At 43.2% G+C, this 21,328-nt stretch overlaps 1 protein-coding gene across 2 annotated transcripts; it reads right to left on the reverse strand.

The window, feature by feature from the left end:
• Positions 1 to 1,184: 1,184 nt before the first annotated feature.
• Positions 1,185 to 21,284, reverse strand: HSDL1 (hydroxysteroid dehydrogenase like 1). 2 transcript variants are annotated; one of them, XM_053553413.1, is made up of 5 exons: positions 21,181 to 21,284; positions 10,759 to 10,984; positions 9,702 to 10,147; positions 9,323 to 9,550; positions 1,185 to 3,399 (listed from the first exon to the last, which is right to left on the reverse strand). In XM_053553413.1, the coding sequence occupies exons 2-5, from the start codon at positions 10,976 to 10,978 to the stop codon at positions 3,301 to 3,303; spliced, it is 993 nt and encodes a 330-aa protein (XP_053409388.1). In that variant the 5' UTR covers positions 10,979 to 10,984; positions 21,181 to 21,284; the 3' UTR covers positions 1,185 to 3,300. The 2 variants fall into 2 exon arrangements, with proteins under 2 accessions (XP_053409388.1, XP_053409377.1); XM_053553402.1 differs by having other exon boundaries at positions 9,320 to 9,550.
• Between the last annotated feature and the right edge of the window lie 44 nt (positions 21,285 to 21,328).

The raw sequence follows: 21,328 nt of genomic DNA on the forward strand, positions 1-21,328 counted from the left end.
ACCTTTTCCTGAACAAGGATCTGGAAATAAAAACAGGACTTTGGACTGGCAACACAAGTTAAAGTATGATGGGTAGCAGAGTGAGACCAATCCTGGGTGGGATTCTGAATTGTGTAGGTGCTAAGCAAGAAAGGGCAGTTTTGAGGCAGACATGTGGTCCACTGGGTACACTGAACCTACCTTGCTAGCAGGCAAAGCACTTTCTGAGGCCTCTTGTCTAAAAGAAACCTACCTCTGGATTAAGATTCCCCAGCACCTCAACCCCCTGGCCACCTCTCTCATCCAAAAGAGGCTTCAGACTGATCCCACTGCCCATCCAGCCACTAATGAGCTATCTGCATACCCCCATCCCATCATTCCACTGAGAGTCTCAAGCCTTCCCAGCAGCCTGCACTTCAGTGGTCTTCAGGAAGAACAGGCAAGAAGAACTTCAAGTTCTTTAAGGCAAGAAGAACTTCCTGCCAAGCAACCTTGGGGAAAAAAGAAAGCAGAAGCTTGGGACCATTATTGTGATGCTTGTGTTCAAGTAACACGAGCATCACAATGACAGACACAAGACAGACTGGAATTGGTTTTGGAAGACACAGAATGTCAAGACTGAGGACATACTTCCCAAATGTGACAAGATTTTAAATAATTGAGTTTAGAAAAAAACAAAACAGTCTCCTAAGAGTTGTCTCTGCTTTTCTTCCCACTCTTTCTTGAACTTCACCACTGCCAAATAATAGCTTTCATCTCCACCATTCGAATGACATGGCTCATGGGAAAATACCCAGTGATCTTTGCATTGTTAAATTCAATGAGCAAATCAATCTTATTCAACCTAACAGAAGAATGATCAAGAAATCAACTCAGTAGCTTCAAAGACTTATTAGATAGCCAAGCACAATTGTACATGCTTATGGTACCAGCTACTTGGTAGGCTGAAGTGGGAAGATCACTTGAGCCCTGGAGTTTGAGTCAAATCTGGGCAACACAGCAAGACTCCTATCTCAAGTTAAAAAGACTTACTAGGCATATTGTTATATATAATCTTGTTAGTAAAGCATCAGCTTTTGATGAATTATGACCATAGATGTTCACAGGTTTACTTTTTGTAATCATTGTATGAGTGGAGAAAAAGTTATCTCTCTTTCCAGTCAATCAAACTTATAAACATTGGGAATAAAACCTCCTCCAAAGGAAACAGATGTGACTGCTTTTATTGTTAAACTTTCAATTCACATTTTAATTTTCAAAGGTTCATATTTCCCATATTCTTAATAAGAAACCCCATCCACAATGGTTCAATTAACTTTCAGATGAGCTCTGGGGGGGGAAAAGGCATTTTATGAAAACTAAAAAACCTAAGGAAACTCTCAGTCTTGATTTTTCACTGAAGCTACAGACAACTTTGCACCAATTAAGCATGTTTACCTTGTATGTCCTCCCAAGTACCACATTTGCACCAATTAAGCATGTTTACCTTGTATGTCCTCCCAAGGACAGAATTTTAAAACATCACTAACAAGGTTTGTTTACTTATTCTAATCACATAACAATGATTCCATACCTAATTTAAAAATCTAAGACATGACTGGACCACATAACCTTACATGTAACTATCTGACAATATTTTTACATGAAGTTGCTATTGTTTATTACACGTCAATTAAAGTTCATGACAAAGTGGCATGAAGTCAAGAGGATTCCAAGATAACACCATCAAAACTTCTGGTGTTACACAGTATCTCCAACTGTGTAGTTTTTTACACCTTATGTTTTGAAGACATGATTCTACATATGGAAGAGCTTCTGAGGTTGACCATTAAACTCTTCTAAGCACAAGTCACATCTGGAAATACTGTAGGCAATGTTAGGGGCAAAACTGGGTGCATTGCATAAAAGTGTGCTAAGGCCTGCTTGTAACAGAATTATCACCTCACGAGAAAACAATGCCTCTGAAGTCCAGACTTTAAACCAACTTCCTAGCTTCTGTAGCAGTACCACAATGCTAAGCTCTGAACTGTAAATATGCACATACTGTCATCGTTAGATAGTGACTTACAGTTTTCAAAGCACTGGGTATGTGGTCCTCCAAAATGGTTGGCTTTATAGGACCTGAACTACAGACATTTCACAGTAGGTTTCACTGAGGACCCATACTGTGGGGGGTCTGTGCCTAATCATCTTCACACGGACCGTAGTAGTCACTATAACGCATAAATCCATTACATGAGCCAAAAATGAGCTGCTAACTTATTACTTCAACACACATCACACACCACACACATAATTTGTCCAACATTTGAACTACTGTTCCATACTTGATATTTATATTAGTAATACTACTGGAATGGAATAATATTACATACAAAAATACATGAAAACCAGATATAACAAGCTCTAATGGGCTAAATTTCAGTTATAAAATGGGTCATAGGCTAAGAAATCACTACATATCCACAATAATTATTTTATAAATTGAAAGATGACTGTGGGTTGCCCATTACATATCCAAATCAAGGAATGAATTCATTCCATAGTAGATATGAAAACGTAACAAAATAAAACCAAAACATAATGTAGGATGTTATATGTAGCAAACCTATAGCACAAAATTTGATAGGCGTGTTTACTATGAAAAGGAATAATTTAGGTTTTTAATATCCCATAAGTTCCTACATTAAGTCATCTTGACAAAAAAATCTTTTAAAAATAATGTAACCATAAATAAAGTTGTTCAGACACAAGGCAGACACACACAAACACACACAGTTCTCCAGTGAAGTATCAATTGAAGTGCAGCATTTTTATAACAACTAGAGCTATGCAATATAACACACACAGATTTTTACAGCTAAACAGCGATCTTAGTTATAAAATAATACTTCAGTAATCTTTTTTTTAAACCATAACTCATCTAGTGAAATAGGCCATTTCCCTTGAAAAAAAATCTGACATTTTAAGAGCTGACAAGTCATATTATAAGTATACTTCAATATTTAGATCATTGTGGCTCCTAGACCATAAATGATACAATATTTGAATAACTTAGGAAAAAAGCATCAAAATTAATTTGCGTCTCCTCCATCAGCTCCATGCCTTGTTGTCACTGCCTCCTGGCCACCCACATGGCCCTTGAGGCTTTTTCTCAGGACTCTCTGAAAGTGTTATGCTTACTTTACAAATGATGACTCAACAGTAAGCTAAATAATAGGTAATAAAAGAAAATACGTAAGATAAATATGTTTTTCCAAATGTCGGAATACTGTAGATTCCTACGAGTTGGTGAAACTTCTCAAACGATCGCCCACGGATTCATGCTCTGCAGGATAAGGCCTCCTCACGTAAGGAACGGTTGAGAATACTTGCTCCCCACACCCACAGCCATTCAGGCATATACTGTGCAAAAAGAAACTAAAATGAAAGAGACAAAGGTTGTAAGGTTAGAACTGCAGGCCATCAACATTAAAGTACAAGTACACAGATCAACATATACTTTAATTAAACAAATAGCCACTAATCATATTAACTACAACAAAAGAAAAGCCCTTGAGCGCTAGTACTGGACACCTGTTTTTGCATAAGATCCTACCCTGGATTCCATGGGGAACAGAAACACGGTCACCACCTAGCCACCCCTTTTCTCTAATGAGGCTGACAGACCTGCATGTAGTCATTCCACTCCCTCTTTACTTCGTGAGACACAAACAGTATATTCACTAGTTACAAATTACAAAACCATTAATTTGGGGAACAAGTCAGGTGGAATTGAGAGATGCTCACGTGGTTAGTACTGTATGAGAAAACTGGGGTTGTTTGAGAGGCAGGACAGAGCAAAGTTAAGGAAAACTGAATTAGAAACACCAGGGTTCATTGTATGGACACGTGATGAGGAAGCTCAGGGAACCAGAGCAGTTCTGTTGATGCTTCTGGTCTCCAGCAGAGCCACTGTCCCCCAGGAGACATATGGCAGCGTCAGGAAACATTCTGGGTTGTCCCACTGTGGGGAGAGTGTGACTAGGATCTAGGAGGCAGAGGACAGAACAGCCCCAGCCCCCAACAAGGGACTGTCCCTGTCTGTCCCAAATGCCAACAGTGCTGCAGTGGAGAAACTCTGTGCTGCTCGGACAGATCTGTCTAAGACTGAGCGGAAGTTCTAACACCCTTATTAAGGAAGAGAGAGGGACAGGCCCCCGCCAAATACTGACATTCTAGCCCTGAACAGATGTAAGATAGCCGAGCTCACCCAACCCTCTTCTCAGTAAAGGGACACAGGTTACTCTGCAATTCCAGAGAGCAAAACCGTGTAAGGAGGGGACTCATATCACTAACTGCCTGTGACAGTCCTGGAGCTGCAGCTGTTCCCAGCCAGAGGCTCCAGGTTAGTCACCTTGGAGACAGGGGCCCAGGACTGGGGAAGTAACTATGGCCTCTTGGCTTTCTTAAAGAGCCAGGGACTTGTGGGAAAATACTAATATATGGATATTCCTCCTTGGAGCTCATTCCTTAAAGCAAAGCATTCTAAATCAAGAATAGATAAATCAAGGGGATAAAAAGAATCTTTTTATAGTCCCCTAGGAGGACCTATCCATAGGGTCACCCTGAAACCTGTAGGTAACTGAGACAGGCTACATCATCAGAGCCCCCTGTGCATGTTCATTTAGTGGGGATGGAATCAGCATCTAAAAATCTAGGGGTTTTATTTGCTAATTTTTGAGACAGAGTCTAACTCTGTCACCCTAGGTAGAGTGCCATAGGATCACAGCTCACAGCAACCTCAACCTCTTGGGCTGAAGCGATCCCCTTGCCTCAGCCTCCTGAGTAGCTGGAACTACAGGCACTCACCACAACGCCTGGCTAATTTTTCCGGTTTTAGTAGATATGGGGGGGTCTCACTCTTGTTCAGGCTGGTCTCAAACTCCTGAGTTCAGGTGATCCACCTGCCTCAGCCTCCCAGAGTGCTATGATTATAGGTGTGAGCCACCGCACTTAGCCTAAAAATCTATTTTTTTAAATTTCCATTCATAAACAACCATCTATTTCAGGGGTTCAGCATCAAGATATGTTTTGCCAAATGCCCACGGAGCACACATGCTGACTGAACGGGCACCGTTTCTGCCTCACTCCAGGGAGGTCTCAGCACCCTGGGCAGCAGGGCAGATCAGAAAGATCTTAGCGGGAAGCCCCAAAGGAAAAGGAGAGAGTGTAATCCTCTGGGTCAGTAATTTTCAGATGGTGTGCTGCCACACCCTAGTGTGCCGTGAGAGGATCTTAGGCACACTGAGAAAAAATTTGAAGATAATTCAGTTATTTTTGAAAGAAATTCAATGCACAATAAGCATATTGCTTAACTTTCTGGATCAAGGTAATTTAAGTGTGCCATGGAAGTTTAACTATAGGCTCAAGGGTGCCATGGGATAAAAAAGGTTGAAAAACACTGCTCTGGGTACTGGTAGACAGTCTAAAGGCACTAACCTCATTGATTCATGTAGACTGCACAGCTGGGAGAAAGGCATGGAGCCCCGGGAGGGAGCTCCCAAACTCAAGTAAGAGAGGGAGGTACAGGCTATGATGGATTTCAGGGTTTTTTTTTTGGCTCTATCCACATAGGACAGACTCAGGGGTCCTGAGCAGTCTGTCCAGATTTAAGAAGGAAGCTGCTACTCAGTGACCAAAGCCAACGATGGCTGTCAGTGTGGTGCAGCACCTTAAGTGTCCACTACTCAGTGAGACTTGGGGACCCCTAGATGATAGAAGAGTCAACAGTACAGGCACCTGTTTTGAGTGTTAGAAATTAAGTCTTGGTAATTAACACATCACTGACTAGTCACGAGTTACCCTGTAACATGGAGATAGTTTCAGCGTAGAATTGCTGGTTAACAATGTGTTAAAATGTAAACATCATGCACTCCCCAGAAACTGTGACAGGTGGAACCTAAGATGTTAAGAAACGAATGGGAATGAGGAGGATGGAAAGGTGCATGAGCTAGGATCCTCACACTGGAGTTACTCCAAAGGTGCAGAAAGAGCGTCTGTGAAAGGAGGTGAGGACAGCTCAGGCACCAGCCAGGTAGCCTCGCAAGCTGATCAAAACTAGCCTCTTTTTACACAGACTCAGAAAGGATCCCGGGACACATTTAGTTCCCCGTGAAACACTGTGAAATACCTCCAGCTTGCCTCTTTGAAGGGCTGTAGGACACAAAGTACTACATGTGAAACACACTGAGTCCTGCAGACAAAGCTACACAGACGATAAAACCCACAAACCCACGCCACCATCAACTGCTGGCTGCCAAGCCCCATGGGGCCTCCCGCTGAGAGGTGACCCTCTGAAAGCCCCCAGGCATCCCACTCTCCTGGCCTCCTGATTGTTACTTCAAACCTCCCCACTCCCTGCAAGCCTGGGCCTGCATCCCCACTCAGGCAGCCCCTCCCATCAGACCGAGTCCCACTGCTGCAGGTGGACTCCAGCACTTCCTGCTTGTTCTCCAAACCCGGGCCACTTCCTAATGCTGCCCTCAATCCTGCCCTGTACTTCCTTAGGAACCATGACTTTGCTCCTTTGGCTTTAAGCCTTTCTTCTACACATGTTCTGTCTCTCCCATATGTAATTACAGTCAACTCTCTCTAACTTGAATAAACTAACAAGCAAGCGGGAGGCCACCCTAGGCCCACTCCCCACACCGTACTCACTGTACAGCCTCATTTCTTAAAGATGCTCACCTTGCACATGCGCACCACAGCCCCATCGCCCACACACTTGTCAACTCAAGGCAACCTGCCTTCTCCCTAAGAGGCCTCCAAAACTGCTTTCATAGAGGAGGTCACCAGAGAGTTCTAAGACATGCCACTATTTGTTCCTATGTTACATGACGGCTGGCATCACACTGAAGACTGTTCCCTCTGCCTCAAAACCCTCTCCCCTTGGCGTCTAGGAGCCACGCTCTGCTGCTTCCTAGAATGCCTCTCAGTCTCTGTTGCTGGGTCTCCTTCCTCTAGAAGCTGCAGGCCCTTGAGACTCTACTCTTTTCACCTCTCCACTTGCTCTCCTTGGATGACGCCACTGCCCCACGGTTGCCACCCAACTAAACGCTGACACCCTGCAAACCTTCAACTCCCATACACCCGCCTCACCCGAGCTCCCCACTACACAGCTGCCACCTTCACTTCTTCCAAATATTTCCAGGGCCTTCAAAGCCAGCATGTGCACAACTTTGATTATTTCTCCCCAAATCTGAGCTCTGCCTCCGTGTTATCCATCTCAGTAAATGGCACCACTGAATTTCTAGTTAGGAACCTGAGAGTATGTTTCGCTTCTTCCTTTCCTTCAGGCCTTCACATTCAATCTACCATCATATCTTGTCAAGAGATAAATATATAATATAGGAGACTAACTAGAATAAACTGCACAAAACACAACTTCATGTCATGTTTGACGTATCAAACTTCTTTCTTGCGGGGCTTAAGATTGACACAGGATTGAAATCTTGATAAAATTTAGGTTTCTGTAACTTGCACAAATTGTATTAAGAAGAAATGATAATGACAAAAGAAAAATTAGTAGCAAAAACTATTAGAGAAAGAGGCTATGGACAAACAGCAATTGATGAATCAAATCTTTGCTGTAAAATTGTAAAAAAAAAAAAAGATAATCCTGAAAATAATTTTAGTAAAATAAAATTAAGAGAATGGAATAGGAAAAAATGGAAAGTTTTAACTTTATACAGAACACTACTCTAGGAATTAAATCACCTTGACAGAATTTCTAGGCAGAAAAATATATTCTCAAGAAAAGTTTAATTTTGATTAAAATGTTGGAGTTTTATGAACACAGTTAAAATATCTACTCCATCTAACCCCATTCTATTTCTTTTCTTTTCTTTTCTTTTTTTTGAGATAGAGTCTCACTTTGTTGTCTTTGGTAGAGTGCCGTAGGGTCACAGCTCACAGCAAACTCAAACTCTTGGGTTCAAGATATCTTCTTGCCTCAGCCTCCCAAGTAGTGGGACTACAGGTGTCCACCACAACACTCGGCTATTTTAGAGATGAGGTCTCACTCTGGCTCAGGCTGGCCAAGAACTTGTGAGCTCAGGCCTCCCAGAGTGCTAGGATTATAGGTGTGAGCTACGTTGCCTCGCCTTATATATTCAACTCTAAGAAAACGTCAGGTCCAGTGGCTTCTAAGACTACTTTGTAGATTCCTCTGCTTTTCTCAAGTAAGTACAGGACCTGGAAATGACCACTTAAATAAAACCGTTTCTTATTAATGAAATCTTTAGCCAGATCTTTCCTTAAAAGTAAAAATTAACTGTTGATTTATTTATTAGTGATAAATCTAATAACCTCTATGCAAACAGTCCCAAAAATATTTGTTTAGTAATTAAGAAAACTCTCAATATTGAAAAAAATGTCTAAACTAGGGCACATTCATTTACTGTAAGACAAAGAAACACAAATTGTAATAAATCATTGAATTTTCTCCCTAATACTTAGAATCCCAATTTCAAATACAAAGTTACTTTTTAAAATACTAAAAGACCCAAATCCTTGTCATGCTTGAACAACGAACCTTAAAAGAATATTCTGTTTCTGGGTGGCCCCTGTGGCTCAGTGAGTAGGGCGCCGACCCCATATACCAAGGGTGATGGGTTCAAGCCCAACCCCGGCCAAACTGCAACAAAAAACAGACGGGCGTTGTGGCACGGCACCTGTGGTCCCAGCTACCGGGGAGGCTGAGGCAAGAGAATCGCCTAAGCCCAGGAGCTGGAGGTTGCTGAGAGCTGTGATGGCATAGCACTCTACCAAGGGCAATAAAGTGAGACTCTGTCTCTACAAAAAAAAACAAACAAAAGTATATTCTGTTTCTTGAACAAATGAGTCTAAGAATATACTGAGATATTATTTGAAATAATGGTTACATAAACTATAGACGTATTTTTTATGTTTTTATGGATTACACTAGAGGTGCCCCTCGAGGAAGACAAGAATCATGTTTTCACTTTGAAATTCCCACCTATATATATATATATATATATATATATATATATACACATGTATACTTAGTATGCTTAGTATTTTTATACTCCTACCATCCACTTATATTAAAGCAGCATATTTCATCTTTTTGGTGCCACATAAGTTGAACTTTTGAAAATTTTTAATTATCCTACAAAAGAGAATTTAATGTCTTAACCAAAATCATTAAGAGTTGTCAAATTTAAAAAACTGGAATTTACAATTCTCATCTTTTCACATTAGATTTAAATCAGATTCCTGATTTAAGGAAAGGTTTACAAAGAATCAACCTAATGTAAGAGACCTGAAAACACACTACTACCTGAATAGAATGGGACCAGTATCCTGTGGTCCTTTTCGAAATTCCAAGGGTAGAAACAGCATGATGTGCGTACACTTTTGGTGAAGGCACCAACCACGGGCATTTGTACAGGAAGCTGCTAGGTGCGGTCATGTTGGTGGCTACATAGAACGGGATTAAACTCTGCACAAATATTCCTTTGGAAGCATATTCATACTGTAACGCTCTGCTAAAGTGGTCTAAATAAGCCTGTAAAAACAGAGAGGAGGAAAAGACTTGCTTATTGGGAAAAAATATAGTATAGGTAAACATAAGTTTCTGACAAACAGCTCAACAAATCGGACCGTTAGTTAACACTCTATTGCATTAGGGTTTCATTTTCTAGAAAGCAATACTTGACCTTGGAAGCAGAAAACGCAGCCAGCTGGGGAGTGGGCTTGCAGCAGGACCCAGAAGAGATGGTGACAATGGCGCCTTTCTTTCTCTCCACCATTCCAGGTAACACAATATGAACCATCAAACTAGCGGCGGCAATGTTCACATTTATGATGTCCCAGAGTTTGTCCTCCGAGACCTGAGTAAAATTCTGGGGGTAGGGGTAAAATACGCCCACATTATTCACCAAGATGCCAATGTCTCTGTCTTTCAGGGCTTCTCGAATCGGAGTGTAGATCTCCCTGCCGCTGCTGAAGTCCGCGACAATAATATCGGTTTCCACTTTGTAGGCGTCGGCTATGCCTTTAGCAACAGTCTGCAACTTCTCTTTGTTCCGGCTAATCAGGATAATACTGAGACCACGGCTGGCCAGCTCTTCAGCGTAGGCCTTTCCAATCCCGTCTGTGGCACCTACGATGCAAGCCAGGAAGAGTAAGTATGTTCATTTGAGGTGTGCCTTTTCAAAAGGTCCTTAGATCCTCCACTGCTGGGTTCAATCAGAGAAAACTTTGCACCAGAAATAAAGCTAGCATTTGCAAGATGGATCAATAACGTGAGCGATGCATGCTAAATACTCTCCCAGCCACCCTGACAGGCAGATGAGGTGGTGATTTACATTCATTACATGGATTATGAGACACAGGAGGACTCTGTTTTTAATCTTCTATGTGGCTTTTCTGGGAAACAATGATAAACTAAAAGTCAAAATAGGTGCAGCATTTCTGAAAGTACTTTCTAGGGACAATTTTGAAACAAAGAGCAAAAAGGAAAGAGTAGGAAATGGGGTGGGAGTAGGCCTGGGAATGGGAGGAGCAGCGTGAGGAGGATCGAAGCGTGGGGCAAGTTCTTCTTAACATGAAGGCAGTAAGAAAATATGAACATAATCAGAGCAGAAGTCACATGTTTTAGTTCTTTTATCAGTATATTCCCATGAAAACATCACATTAAATTCAACGGCTCCTTGAAAACGTATCCGACTTAAAATACAACTTAAAGATTATCTTGACTTTAAATTAGGTTACCACTGACGACGGCCCACTGTCCATACTGCTTGATCAGGTCTGCTCGGCTCCCCAGGCGCGGGATAAAATGCAGCCTAATCAGGCTGTAAAAGTCACAGATGACAGTGATGCTTTTTCTAGCCGTGTACCAGGCTCCAACCAAAGCTAGAGCTTCCATATAGCAATTGCAAGACCTGGCGATTTCCCGATACAAGAGGTAGAAGCTGTCGACAGCAGCCATGGCAACCTGCAGGGACAAGAAAGGAGAGAGATGCTCTTTGCTCAGTAATAAAGCAACATGCATAATTTGAGTGCAGACATCAACTTGAGGATGTCAAATCTTGATTTGCATTTCCTTTTGAAATACATGCAGTCCATGGGACCCGTCAAATTACAACCTCATTATTTTGCATCTGTAGCTTATAAAGTTCTTTTCTTCTAAGGAGATTAATCAACACAACTACCAAGAACTACCGAATTTCTCCTCACATTCAGTCCTGTACCATGTGTTGTGGCTACTGAGGTAAATACAATGTGCTCTGAAACCTAAACAAGCCCCTCATCTAACATGACCAACGCAGACTCTTAACTTGAAGGACAGCTAGGAGGTGCACTTACTGCTCTGCTCATAATCAGCAAGAGTGATTATGTCCCCCCATGCAGGTACACAGCAGAGGACCTACTGCCCACGTAGGGACAGAGCAGAGGCCTGCTGCCCACGCAGGGACACAGCAGAGGCCTGCTGTCCACACAGGGACACAGAAGAGGCCTGCTGTCCATGCAGGGAGAGCAAAGAGGCATGCTGCTCACAAATGGACACAGCGGAAGCCTGCTGCCCACGCAGAGACACAGCAGAGGGCTATGCCCATGCAGGGTCAGAGCAGAGGAAAGAGGTGGTATCAAGACATGGCCTTAGCTTCAGGGAGCTTATAATCCGCTAGAGACAACACAAAGCTTTTGAAAAATTTTATAAAATGTTTCTTTAAAAAAAAAGAGAGAGAGCTGGGCGGTACCTGTAGCTCAGTGAGTAGGGCACCAGCCCCATATACCCAGGGTGTTGGGTTCAAACCCAGCCCCGGCCAAACTGCAACCAAAAAAAAGAGAGAGAGAGAGAGAGACCAAACTTGAAGAAATGCTTCTCTCAAATGACAACAGAGTGAGCAATCCTCCACCTTACTAACTTAACTGGTACACCATCATGCTCGCCTGGCCCCTTAGATTTGAGGAAAGAAAAGCCCAGTACAACTCTTGTAGGTACGCACAGGGACAGGCACTTTAGACTAAACATGGACTGTGTCCCATGCACTGTGATTCAGAGGATTCTAGAATGGATCAAATACTAGTGTCTAAGTGAAAAGGCAGACATTTAACAACATAATTTAAAACGCTGCATGGTGTGGCATGTGTGTGCCTGCAGTCAGAATTGACCCTGCAGAGGTACATAAAGGCCAGGAGCAGAGGGCCTGGCAGTGTGACCTGTTGAGTGGACTTCATCTCAGACCATACCAAGGAGCCGCTGCAGTCTGACCCCACTGTGTGCTGCCCGTGAGGGTCAAAAGACCAACAAGAGCAGAACAGACTGAAATGAAACAGCAGAGTACTCAGATATACACAAACACAAGGATACGGGTTAAATTATAAAAAGAAAATTGACTGTAAGCAAGCAAACAAACAAACAAACAAAAAAACCCACTGAAATATAAAATTTCTGGGAATGGTCCTCAAGGAATCCCATGAAGTCAGCATAAGTTTAAGGAAGAATGAGTGGATTCCTTCCCACTCCACTGCAATGTAATTTGAGCTCAGCCAAGTTTTGCTAAGTGAAAAAAACAAAGCAAAACTAGGCAGGAGAGAACAAAATAATCATGGAAATGGAAAAATGAACAGTGAAGACCTACTCCATATGAGATAGAAGGCACACCAGACAAGGAAGAAACCGTTGAGTTCACATGACTGTGTGGTCCCGATTATCAACCCAAACCCACAACAGCCGGATAAGGAAACTCTGCAGAGAACAGATCAGCACGACTCCTAAAGGCCGCGTAGTGAGAGTGTAATGCCCCAAACGGGAAAGTTGCACATCGCTGCTCCATATTACTGATTAAGTCAATATGGTATTAAGTAAAAAAAAAAAAAAAGTTTTTTTTTCCCCAAAATAAAAAGATGGGCCTCTTTTTTTCCTACAGGTAAAATGGCGCACACTATAGTTTTCTTCATAGAAACTCATTTCCTACAACAAGAATGCCCAAGTTCATTGTGAAAAAAATGGTAAACTTTTCCAAGTATACAACCAAATAATATAAAGCCATGAAAACAAATGCTTCTTTGAGGTAATTTTTCTTCATGAACCAGACTGGCTGAGATAACCTAAACTGAGATACCAGGTTCACCGAAGTGTGGACTCGGTATGTCTCTTGTTCTGACCAGTCATCCACATGGCAGGCAGCACCCCTACTACTGCTACCAAATCCTCTGAAACACATTCACGGTTGGGGCACCTGTCTCAGAACACTCCTCCTCTGCTGTGCATGACACAGACCAGGCCAGAAGGAGTGCATGCCACCAGCCTTCCACAACCACCATCTGCCACGTGAGCTGGTGAAGTCCCTGCTCCCCAGAGGCCAGCTAGCTGGGCATGCCTTGCCCAGCTATGGTCTCAGAGTTTTCATGCTGGCGCAGTCCCTCAACAATCATAAGATTCCCAAAGAAATGACCAAAACTTTCATTCCTCAAAAGAACATCAAAAACTGAGAGTCCACGTAAAACCACCCTGAATTGGAAGTTACTGAAGTAAGTCTCATGAAGTGCTTGTTGTAACTAACCAAATGCAAGGCCATGAGGAAAGTAAATGTAAAAAATAATCACTTGCATGCAGTAGGACTTGTCAAACAAAACGTAATAAAATTAGAAATAACTATGACAAAAACATCCTAGACGCCTGGAATATGAACTCTATTCCACGAACAGGTAGACGCGTGACCAGCACGTCTGGGCTGTAGCAGAGCGATAGTCGTGGGAAAGTCACTGCCAAGTGTGCAGAGAAGTGATTTTGCCTCCAGGTATACTGCTATGAGAGAGTCTTAGGTGTGCCACGAAAATTGTTCAAGAGCATTAATTAAATTATTTCCAAAAGAAGTTCAAAGCACGGTGAATATATTCCTTTTTTTACTCTTTTTTATCATCAACATAATTTAAGTGTGTATGGAAGTTTAACTATAGGTTCAAGTATGCTATGAGATAACAAAGGTTGAAAAACACTGCCCAAGGCTGTGAGTGGGTCAGGTGCTTTGAGGAGGAAGAAGTGAAAGGAAACCCTGGTACACCTGTCCCCTCTCCTTCCACTAGGCTGCACTAAGCTGCCTGCCTCCAGGGTGGAGGCCAAAGCTTACTCTTCTCTGTTCAGCCAGCACCTTCCACAATTCTTGGCTCAGAGAAGGAGCTCAGCTGTGTGCTGAATTAATCTGCACTCCAAATCTCTGGCTGCAGCTCACAGGCAGAGTTTTTCCTGCCTACTTCTCAACACAGTTTTAAAGCAGTTTACTACATATTTAATTCTAGAAGCCCAGCAAGATATATATTAAGCTGCAGTGAGCTGACTTTGGGTGTTGGACTAGGTAATTTTTCTGGTAGGTTGATTAGTGGGAGGTGTTATTCTATGCTACGATCAGTGTTTGGCCCCAACCTGTGTGTTCACGCCTTCTCCCCTGACCGCGCCCCCATGGCATTAGAAGGTGGGGCCTATGGGGGTGATTAGATCCAGAGGGCTCCACTACCTTGATCTTGGTCTCCTCTGCCTTCAGAACCGTGAGAAGTAAATGTCTGTTGCTTATAAGCTACCCAGTTTGTGGCATTTTATTATAGCAGCCCCAATATTAAGATAGTCCATAACCTAGAGAAACCTATTACTTGGAAAGCAACACTAAAACACAGTTCTGCCATTCAATCCTGCAATTCCTCTACTAGGTATATATCCAGCAGACCAAAAATCACTTTATAACAAAGATATTTGCACCAGAATTTTTATTGCAGCCAAATTCAGAATTGCTAAGTCATGGAAGAAGCCCAAGTGCCCATGGACCCATGAATGGATCAATAAATAGTGGTGTATGTACACCATGGAATATTATGCAGCCTTAAAAAGATCAGAGCCTTGGGCGGTGCCTGTGGCTCAAAGGAGTAGGGCGCTGGCCCCATATGCTGGAGGTGGTGGGTTCAAAACCAGCCCTGGCCAAAAACTGCAAAAAAAAAAAAAGATGGAGCCTTTACCTCTTTTATGTTTACATGGATGGGGCTGGACATATTCTTCTTAGCCAAGTATCTCAAGAATGGAAAAAAAGTATCCAACGTACTCAGCCCTACTATGAAACCAATATATAAGCACCCACACTTCATATGAAAGCTATAGCCCAAGATGAAGGGGAAAGAGGAGGGGGGGAAGGATGAGTGGAGGGAGGGTAATTGGTGGGATCACACCTACAGTGCATTTTACAAGGATACATGTCAAATCTACTAAGTGTAGAATATAAATGTCTTAACAAAATAACTAAGAAAATGTGATGAAGGCTATGTCAACCAGTGTGATGAAAGTATTTCAAATTGTATATAAAACCAGCACACTGTACCCCATAATTGCATTAATGTACATAGCTATAATTTAATAAAAAAAAATAAAACACAGTAAAATCTGATTCTGCACAATCTATGTGTAAAAACGTTTTTGTACAGCTTTGTGTTCTAAAACAGAGTAGAACAGTCCTTGCCAGAGGCTAGGTGGAGGAAATGGGAAAATTTTGGTCAAAGGGTACAAACCTACAGTTCGTTACAAGATGGATTAGTTCTGGAGATCTAATATAGGGCGTGGTGACTAAAGTAAACAGTAATACTATATACTTGGAACTTACTTACAGGATAAATTTTAAGTGTTCTCCCTACTGAGAAAAAAGATAACTGCATGAGATGATGGATGTGTTATTAACTTGATTGTGGTGATCATTTTACAAGGTATATGTGCATCAAAACTTCGTACTGCCCATCTTAAATACATACCATTTTATTTCTCAATTATACTGCAATAACACCTTCAATTATATTTTAATTTAAGCTTTTTCTTGTATCTACAGAAACAAGAAAACAAAACAAAACCAGAACTGTCCCCAAACTAGGAAAGAAGAGCAATGTCTTTTAGGCATTTTCTCCTTCTACAGGCAAAGATTCATCAAAAACTTACATGAAGAGTTACAATTCCAGAAGCGTCTTGTGAAAGTTATGGTCACTGCAAGGGGCAAAGCCACTTCTCAGAAGCACCACCGCTACAGCCTGTAACATCATCCTGATGCACAGTTAAGCTGACTCAGTTTAGCAGTATACAAAGGGCAATAAAACCAAACACAAAAACCTTCATGAACCAAGAGCTCTGGGAGAAAACTCTTGGCTGAAACACAGGTATCATCAAATTATCCAAATGAATGTGACCTAGGTAGATGGTAAAAGAATATAGAACAGATTGGTCAGGATGTTTTTAAAAAAAAAAAAAAAAAAAAGCAAGGGCAGCGCCTGTGGCTCAAAGGGCCCCAGGTGCCAGAGGTGGCAGGTTCAAACCGAGCCCGAGGCAAAAACTACAAAAAAAAAAAAAAAAAAGCAAGTATGATGGAAATCAAAGCACCACCAAAACAGTGCGGTCGGTTGGGTACCAGCCTCCCTGGATGTTTACATCTTAATCCCCATACCCTGTAGATATGTTACTTTATGTGGCAAGAGGGACTTTGTAGATGTGATTAACTTAAGGAGCCCAAGATGCGGAGATTATCCTGGATTACCCTGGTGGGCCCAGTATAATCATGCGTGTTCTTATAAGGGGGGCAGAAAGATCAAAGGCAGAGAAAGTGATGTGACCACAGATGCAGAGGTCAGAGAGAGCGTGATCTGAAGGTACTACATGGAATCCGGAACTAACAGTGGAGAGGCGTCACCGGCCAGGGACTGTAGCAGCCTCCAAGCTGGCAAAGGCCAGGTGAAGGAGCCTCCCCTAGGAGGAAAGCAGCACACTGACACCTAGACACGCTCATCTCCAGAAGATGACAAATCTGTGTTGTCTTAAGCCACTAAGTTTGGTAATTTGTTACTGCAGCCATAGGGGACAGAGACAAATAGCTGGATAAAGGGAAGGATGGACAGCAGTCCTGCTTTATGGACAGTACAGAGATAAGATGCAAATCCTGCAATATCCTCGATTGGCTGGGTGAACCTGGGGTCCTCCTCACCGTCTTCATCAATGGCTGGGACAGTGCAGCTTCTCGGAGGCTCTGGGGCTATGGACATTTTCATTGGAAACTTTTTTTTCCCCAGAGAAATCTTTCTCATTTCAGAATGTGAATGTTTTGCATGGAGTACTCCAAATCCTACCTGTCCTTCCAAGACCTTTCAAAGTCCCTTTCTTCACTTCAGTTCAATCCTAGTACCATGCCAAGCACCAACATGCCAGCCCTGGGGATAAACTTCCTTCCCCGCCAGGCCAGGGGCTTGACTCCACTTTCTCACTCAAGTGCCACTTAGCACACTCCACTCTGGAGTCTATTAAACATTTAACTTGTTTATATCTTGGTTATCCAATGAGAGCACATGCCTCTTGAGGACAGGAAGAGTATCTACAACTAACTTTTCTGTTAAAAGCATTTGAGAGTCGATGCCCATAGCATAACACTGAGGCTGACAGGGTCAAACCCAGCCCAAGCCTGCTAAACAAAGACAACCGCTGCCAAAAAAAAATGGCCGGGCAATGTGGCAGGCACCTGTAGTCCCAGCTACTCGGGAGGCTGAGCAGGAGAATCGCTTAGGCCCAAGAGTTTGAGGTTGCTACGAGCTGTGACGCACAGCACTCTACTGAGGGTGACATAGTAAGACTGCGTCTCAAAAAAAAAAAGCATTTGAAAAATATATACAAAAGTATATAAAATTATTATGCTTAATTCAAAGAACAGAACAGCCAGTAGCCTGTCAACAAAGCCAGTGTCCTGGAAGCCCCATGTGCCGCCTCTCTGATCATGTCCTCTCTCCCAGCCCTGGAGGCAGCCACACTCTTCAGTTCTGAAGTCATCAATCCCTGGCATTTTCTTTTAATAGTTGTACAACCAGGCACACACAGTCATCCTTCCATATAAATGGGAGACTGGTTCCAGAACATCCTGCAGAACCCACATCTGTGGGGATTCTGTGTCCATCCCGAGAACAGTGTGCTTTCGAGGACCCACACTGCATCTATTCCTAATGACTTGTTTCTTTCACTCAACATTGTTCATGAGACATGTCTATGGTCCTGAAGCTATAGTTCATACTTTTCCACAGCTGTGCAGTATGAATACACCAAGATCTGCTCCCTTCTGTGGCTGATGGGCGTGTGGGTTGCTCCATTGGTTTTTACTTTAGATTATGAACGGCACTATGATGACCATCCTGTCTTGTCTCTGGACATCTGTGCAAGAGCTCCCAAAGGGACATGCCTTGTGGCTGAATTGCTAAGCCATAAACATTCAACCAGACCCTGTCAAATGCCTTCACAAAGAAGGAAAACCATTCTATGCACCCCCCAGGTCAATGCCACTGGCTGGGAATGTCTGTCAGTTCACCTTCCGCCTGCAGGCGGCTAGGAAACGGTATTGCATTATGGATTTCATTTACGTTTCCCTAACTACTAATAAGGCTGAAATTCCTTTAATGTTTGTTTATGTGCTGTTTGTATTTTCTAAACTATGAAATGCTTGCTCCTATCTTTTGCCCTTTTTTCTTTTTCACTCAGAATTATAAGCATTTGGGGGGGGGAGGAAGGGATGGGTGAATTCAACCTAACGGGCGTGATGCACACATTCTGGGAGGTAAACACAATTATGACCTTGACTCAAACTGTACAGAAGTAATGCCTGTAACCGAAACGTCTGCACTCCTATAACGTTCTGAAATTAAAAAGTAAATTCTAAAAATAAAAAAGAAATTTGTACGTAATTGAGATACTACTCTCTGGGCTTTGTGTCTCTTTATAGCTCCTTTGATAACTGAATGTCTTAATTTTCATCTAGACAAATATGTTTATCATTCTCCTTTATGGTTTGTGCTTGCTGGGTTTTATTTCAGAAATCCCTCCTTAGCCCCAGGTCATGGAGATATTTCTCCATATTACTTTCCAGAAGTTTTATGGTTTTGCTTGCCAGATTAAGTCTTTAATCCCCCTGGAACTTTGTTGACGGTGTAGGTTGGGGGTCTCACTCATGTTTAATATTCCTCTCCAGCACCCGGCACTCTGCTAGGTATACGACATTTATTAAACAAACAGAAGCAAATACTGCTTTGTATTCAAAGCTCGAATTTCACTACAGGAGAAAAAAATTTAAGAAGCTTCTCACACTTTGTGTCAGCACTCTGACACAGTTATTATTGGTATGTCATGACTTTGTGGAATTTCCTTACCTTCCATTGCCAATTTTTGGTGCAAGACTAAAGGGAAATTGAGTGGAAAAGCAGAAACATGGGAATTGGAAACTGAGATCCAATCAACACTCCTCAGATTCCTGTCTTCACTTGTGCAATAGCAATGAAAATAATAATCATAGCACCCCTCCCAAGGAAACTGAAAACTCTTCCTCACATAAAATCTTGACATACAATGTTCACAGCAGCTTTGTTTGCAACAACCAAAAGGTAGAAACAACCAAAATGTCCATCGTGAATGAATCAACAAACAAAATGTGATCTCTCCATTCAATGGGATATTATTCAGCCATAAAAAGGAATGAAGGACTGATACACACTGCAACATGAAAGATCCCAGAAAATGTTCTGCTAAGGAACAGAAACCAAACACAAAAGGCCACATACTGTACAGTTCCATCTGTGTCAAATGTCCAGAAGAGGCAAATCCACAGAGACAGAAAGATTAGGCGTGCTGAGGTAGGGGCAAAAGGGAGTGACTGACTTTTGTGTGTGATGAAAATGTTCTGGAATTAGTTACTGGCGATGGTTGCAAAGCATTGCGAATACAGTAAAAACTACTAAATTGTACTTTTTAAAAATAGTTAAAATGGTGAATTTTATCTTCTATGGATTTCATCTCAATTTTTAAAAGCCTACTAAAAAAATAGCACCAATTCTTTGATCGCTAGGCCCCTGGAACATTCCAGCAGTGATTAAAACTACTGACTGAAGAGACTGCCTGGGTTGGAATTCAGCTCCTCCTTCAAGAGCTACAAGTCTTAAGGGAAGTTACTTTACCTCTGCATACTCTTCAAGTTACCTGTAAAAGCAGGGATGATCGTTCCTGCCTAAGATAATGATGTGAATTAAATGAAGTAATCCATAAAAAGCACTTAGAGCAGTGCCTGTTCGTAAATGCTCAACAGTCCTTATCTTTTAGCCGCCAGTATTCAGAGTGTTCCATGTCAGCTTACTGGCTATTTGTAGCCACCAGAGTTAAAACTGAAAGCTCACTTTATGCAAGACTCTAACTGCTTTAGTCCCGGTCTCATTTTATTGTCTTGTCAACTTTATGAGGTAGAGTTACAATCATTCCCAGTCTACAGATGGGGAAATTAAGGCTAACAGAGGGACGTAAGGTAGCCCCGACCCAAGATCTCACAGCTAAGAGGCTCGACAGGAATTCAGATCAGTTCCTACCAAAGCGCAGATCCCTGGGTGGACACCCCATTGTGAGACACCACCATCCCCCCTCCGACGGCCTCACAGTAATAATTTGCACATATCCTGGTACATACAGTCGCCAAGTTCTGGTTTGTGAGTTATATTCCTTTAGAACCGGGGCATGCCTCATCCGTCTTCACCGCGCTTCGCCTCCAGCCCCTAGCAGGGCCCAGCAAACACGAGCAAACTCGGAAATCCTAGCTGAACCAACGACCGCTGCACCAGGAATCGGCGGGCCCTTTCTTTAAGAGTTCTATTATCCCGAATTCCTTCTATTTTACAAAAAGACCGCAACAACCAAATGCTACTTACACCAAAACGTTTAGAAAGGAGAATAAGAAGGTGGTTCTTAGAACCTCTTAGGGGAGGAGCCACCTTGGGGTCGGCGGGAAAAGACGCGGCCCGAGCTGGGTGGGTGGGGCCGCCTGGTAGGTCGGCTGGGTCCCGGGAAAGGGGGGCTGGGACCCCAGGGAGGGAGACCTCGGAGGCTGCAGCGGCGCGGAGAGGGGCGTGCGGCTTCAGAGATGTGGGTGAATGGGTGCTGGGCCTGAAACCAGGGGCTGTGAGGGAAGGAAGGAACGGAGACTTCTGGGGCAGAGGTGCTCAGAGATCGCGGAGCGATCCTACAGCGCACAGGGGGATCCGGGGGGCGTGGCGAGGGCGCAGAAGCGGAGGTCGAGCCGAGCAGCCGGCGGGTGCTGCGCGGCACGAGGCGGGGTCTGGGGAAGAAGGGCCGCGAGGGCGCGGGGGGCGCGGTACCTGCAGGGCAGCGGACTCTTCAATGCCAGTCCCGCCAGACCCGCACGGCCACCGCCCCCGTCACCAGCGCCGCAGCTGCCGCCCGCCGTGCCCCCACGTGACCCGCGCACGCGCCGGGGCGGAGCAGTTGGGGAGCCCGCCCCTCGCG

Source organism: Nycticebus coucang, chromosome 2, assembly GCF_027406575.1.
Source record: "Nycticebus coucang isolate mNycCou1 chromosome 2, mNycCou1.pri, whole genome shotgun sequence".
Taxonomy (NCBI): Eukaryota; Metazoa; Chordata; class Mammalia; order Primates; family Lorisidae; genus Nycticebus; species Nycticebus coucang.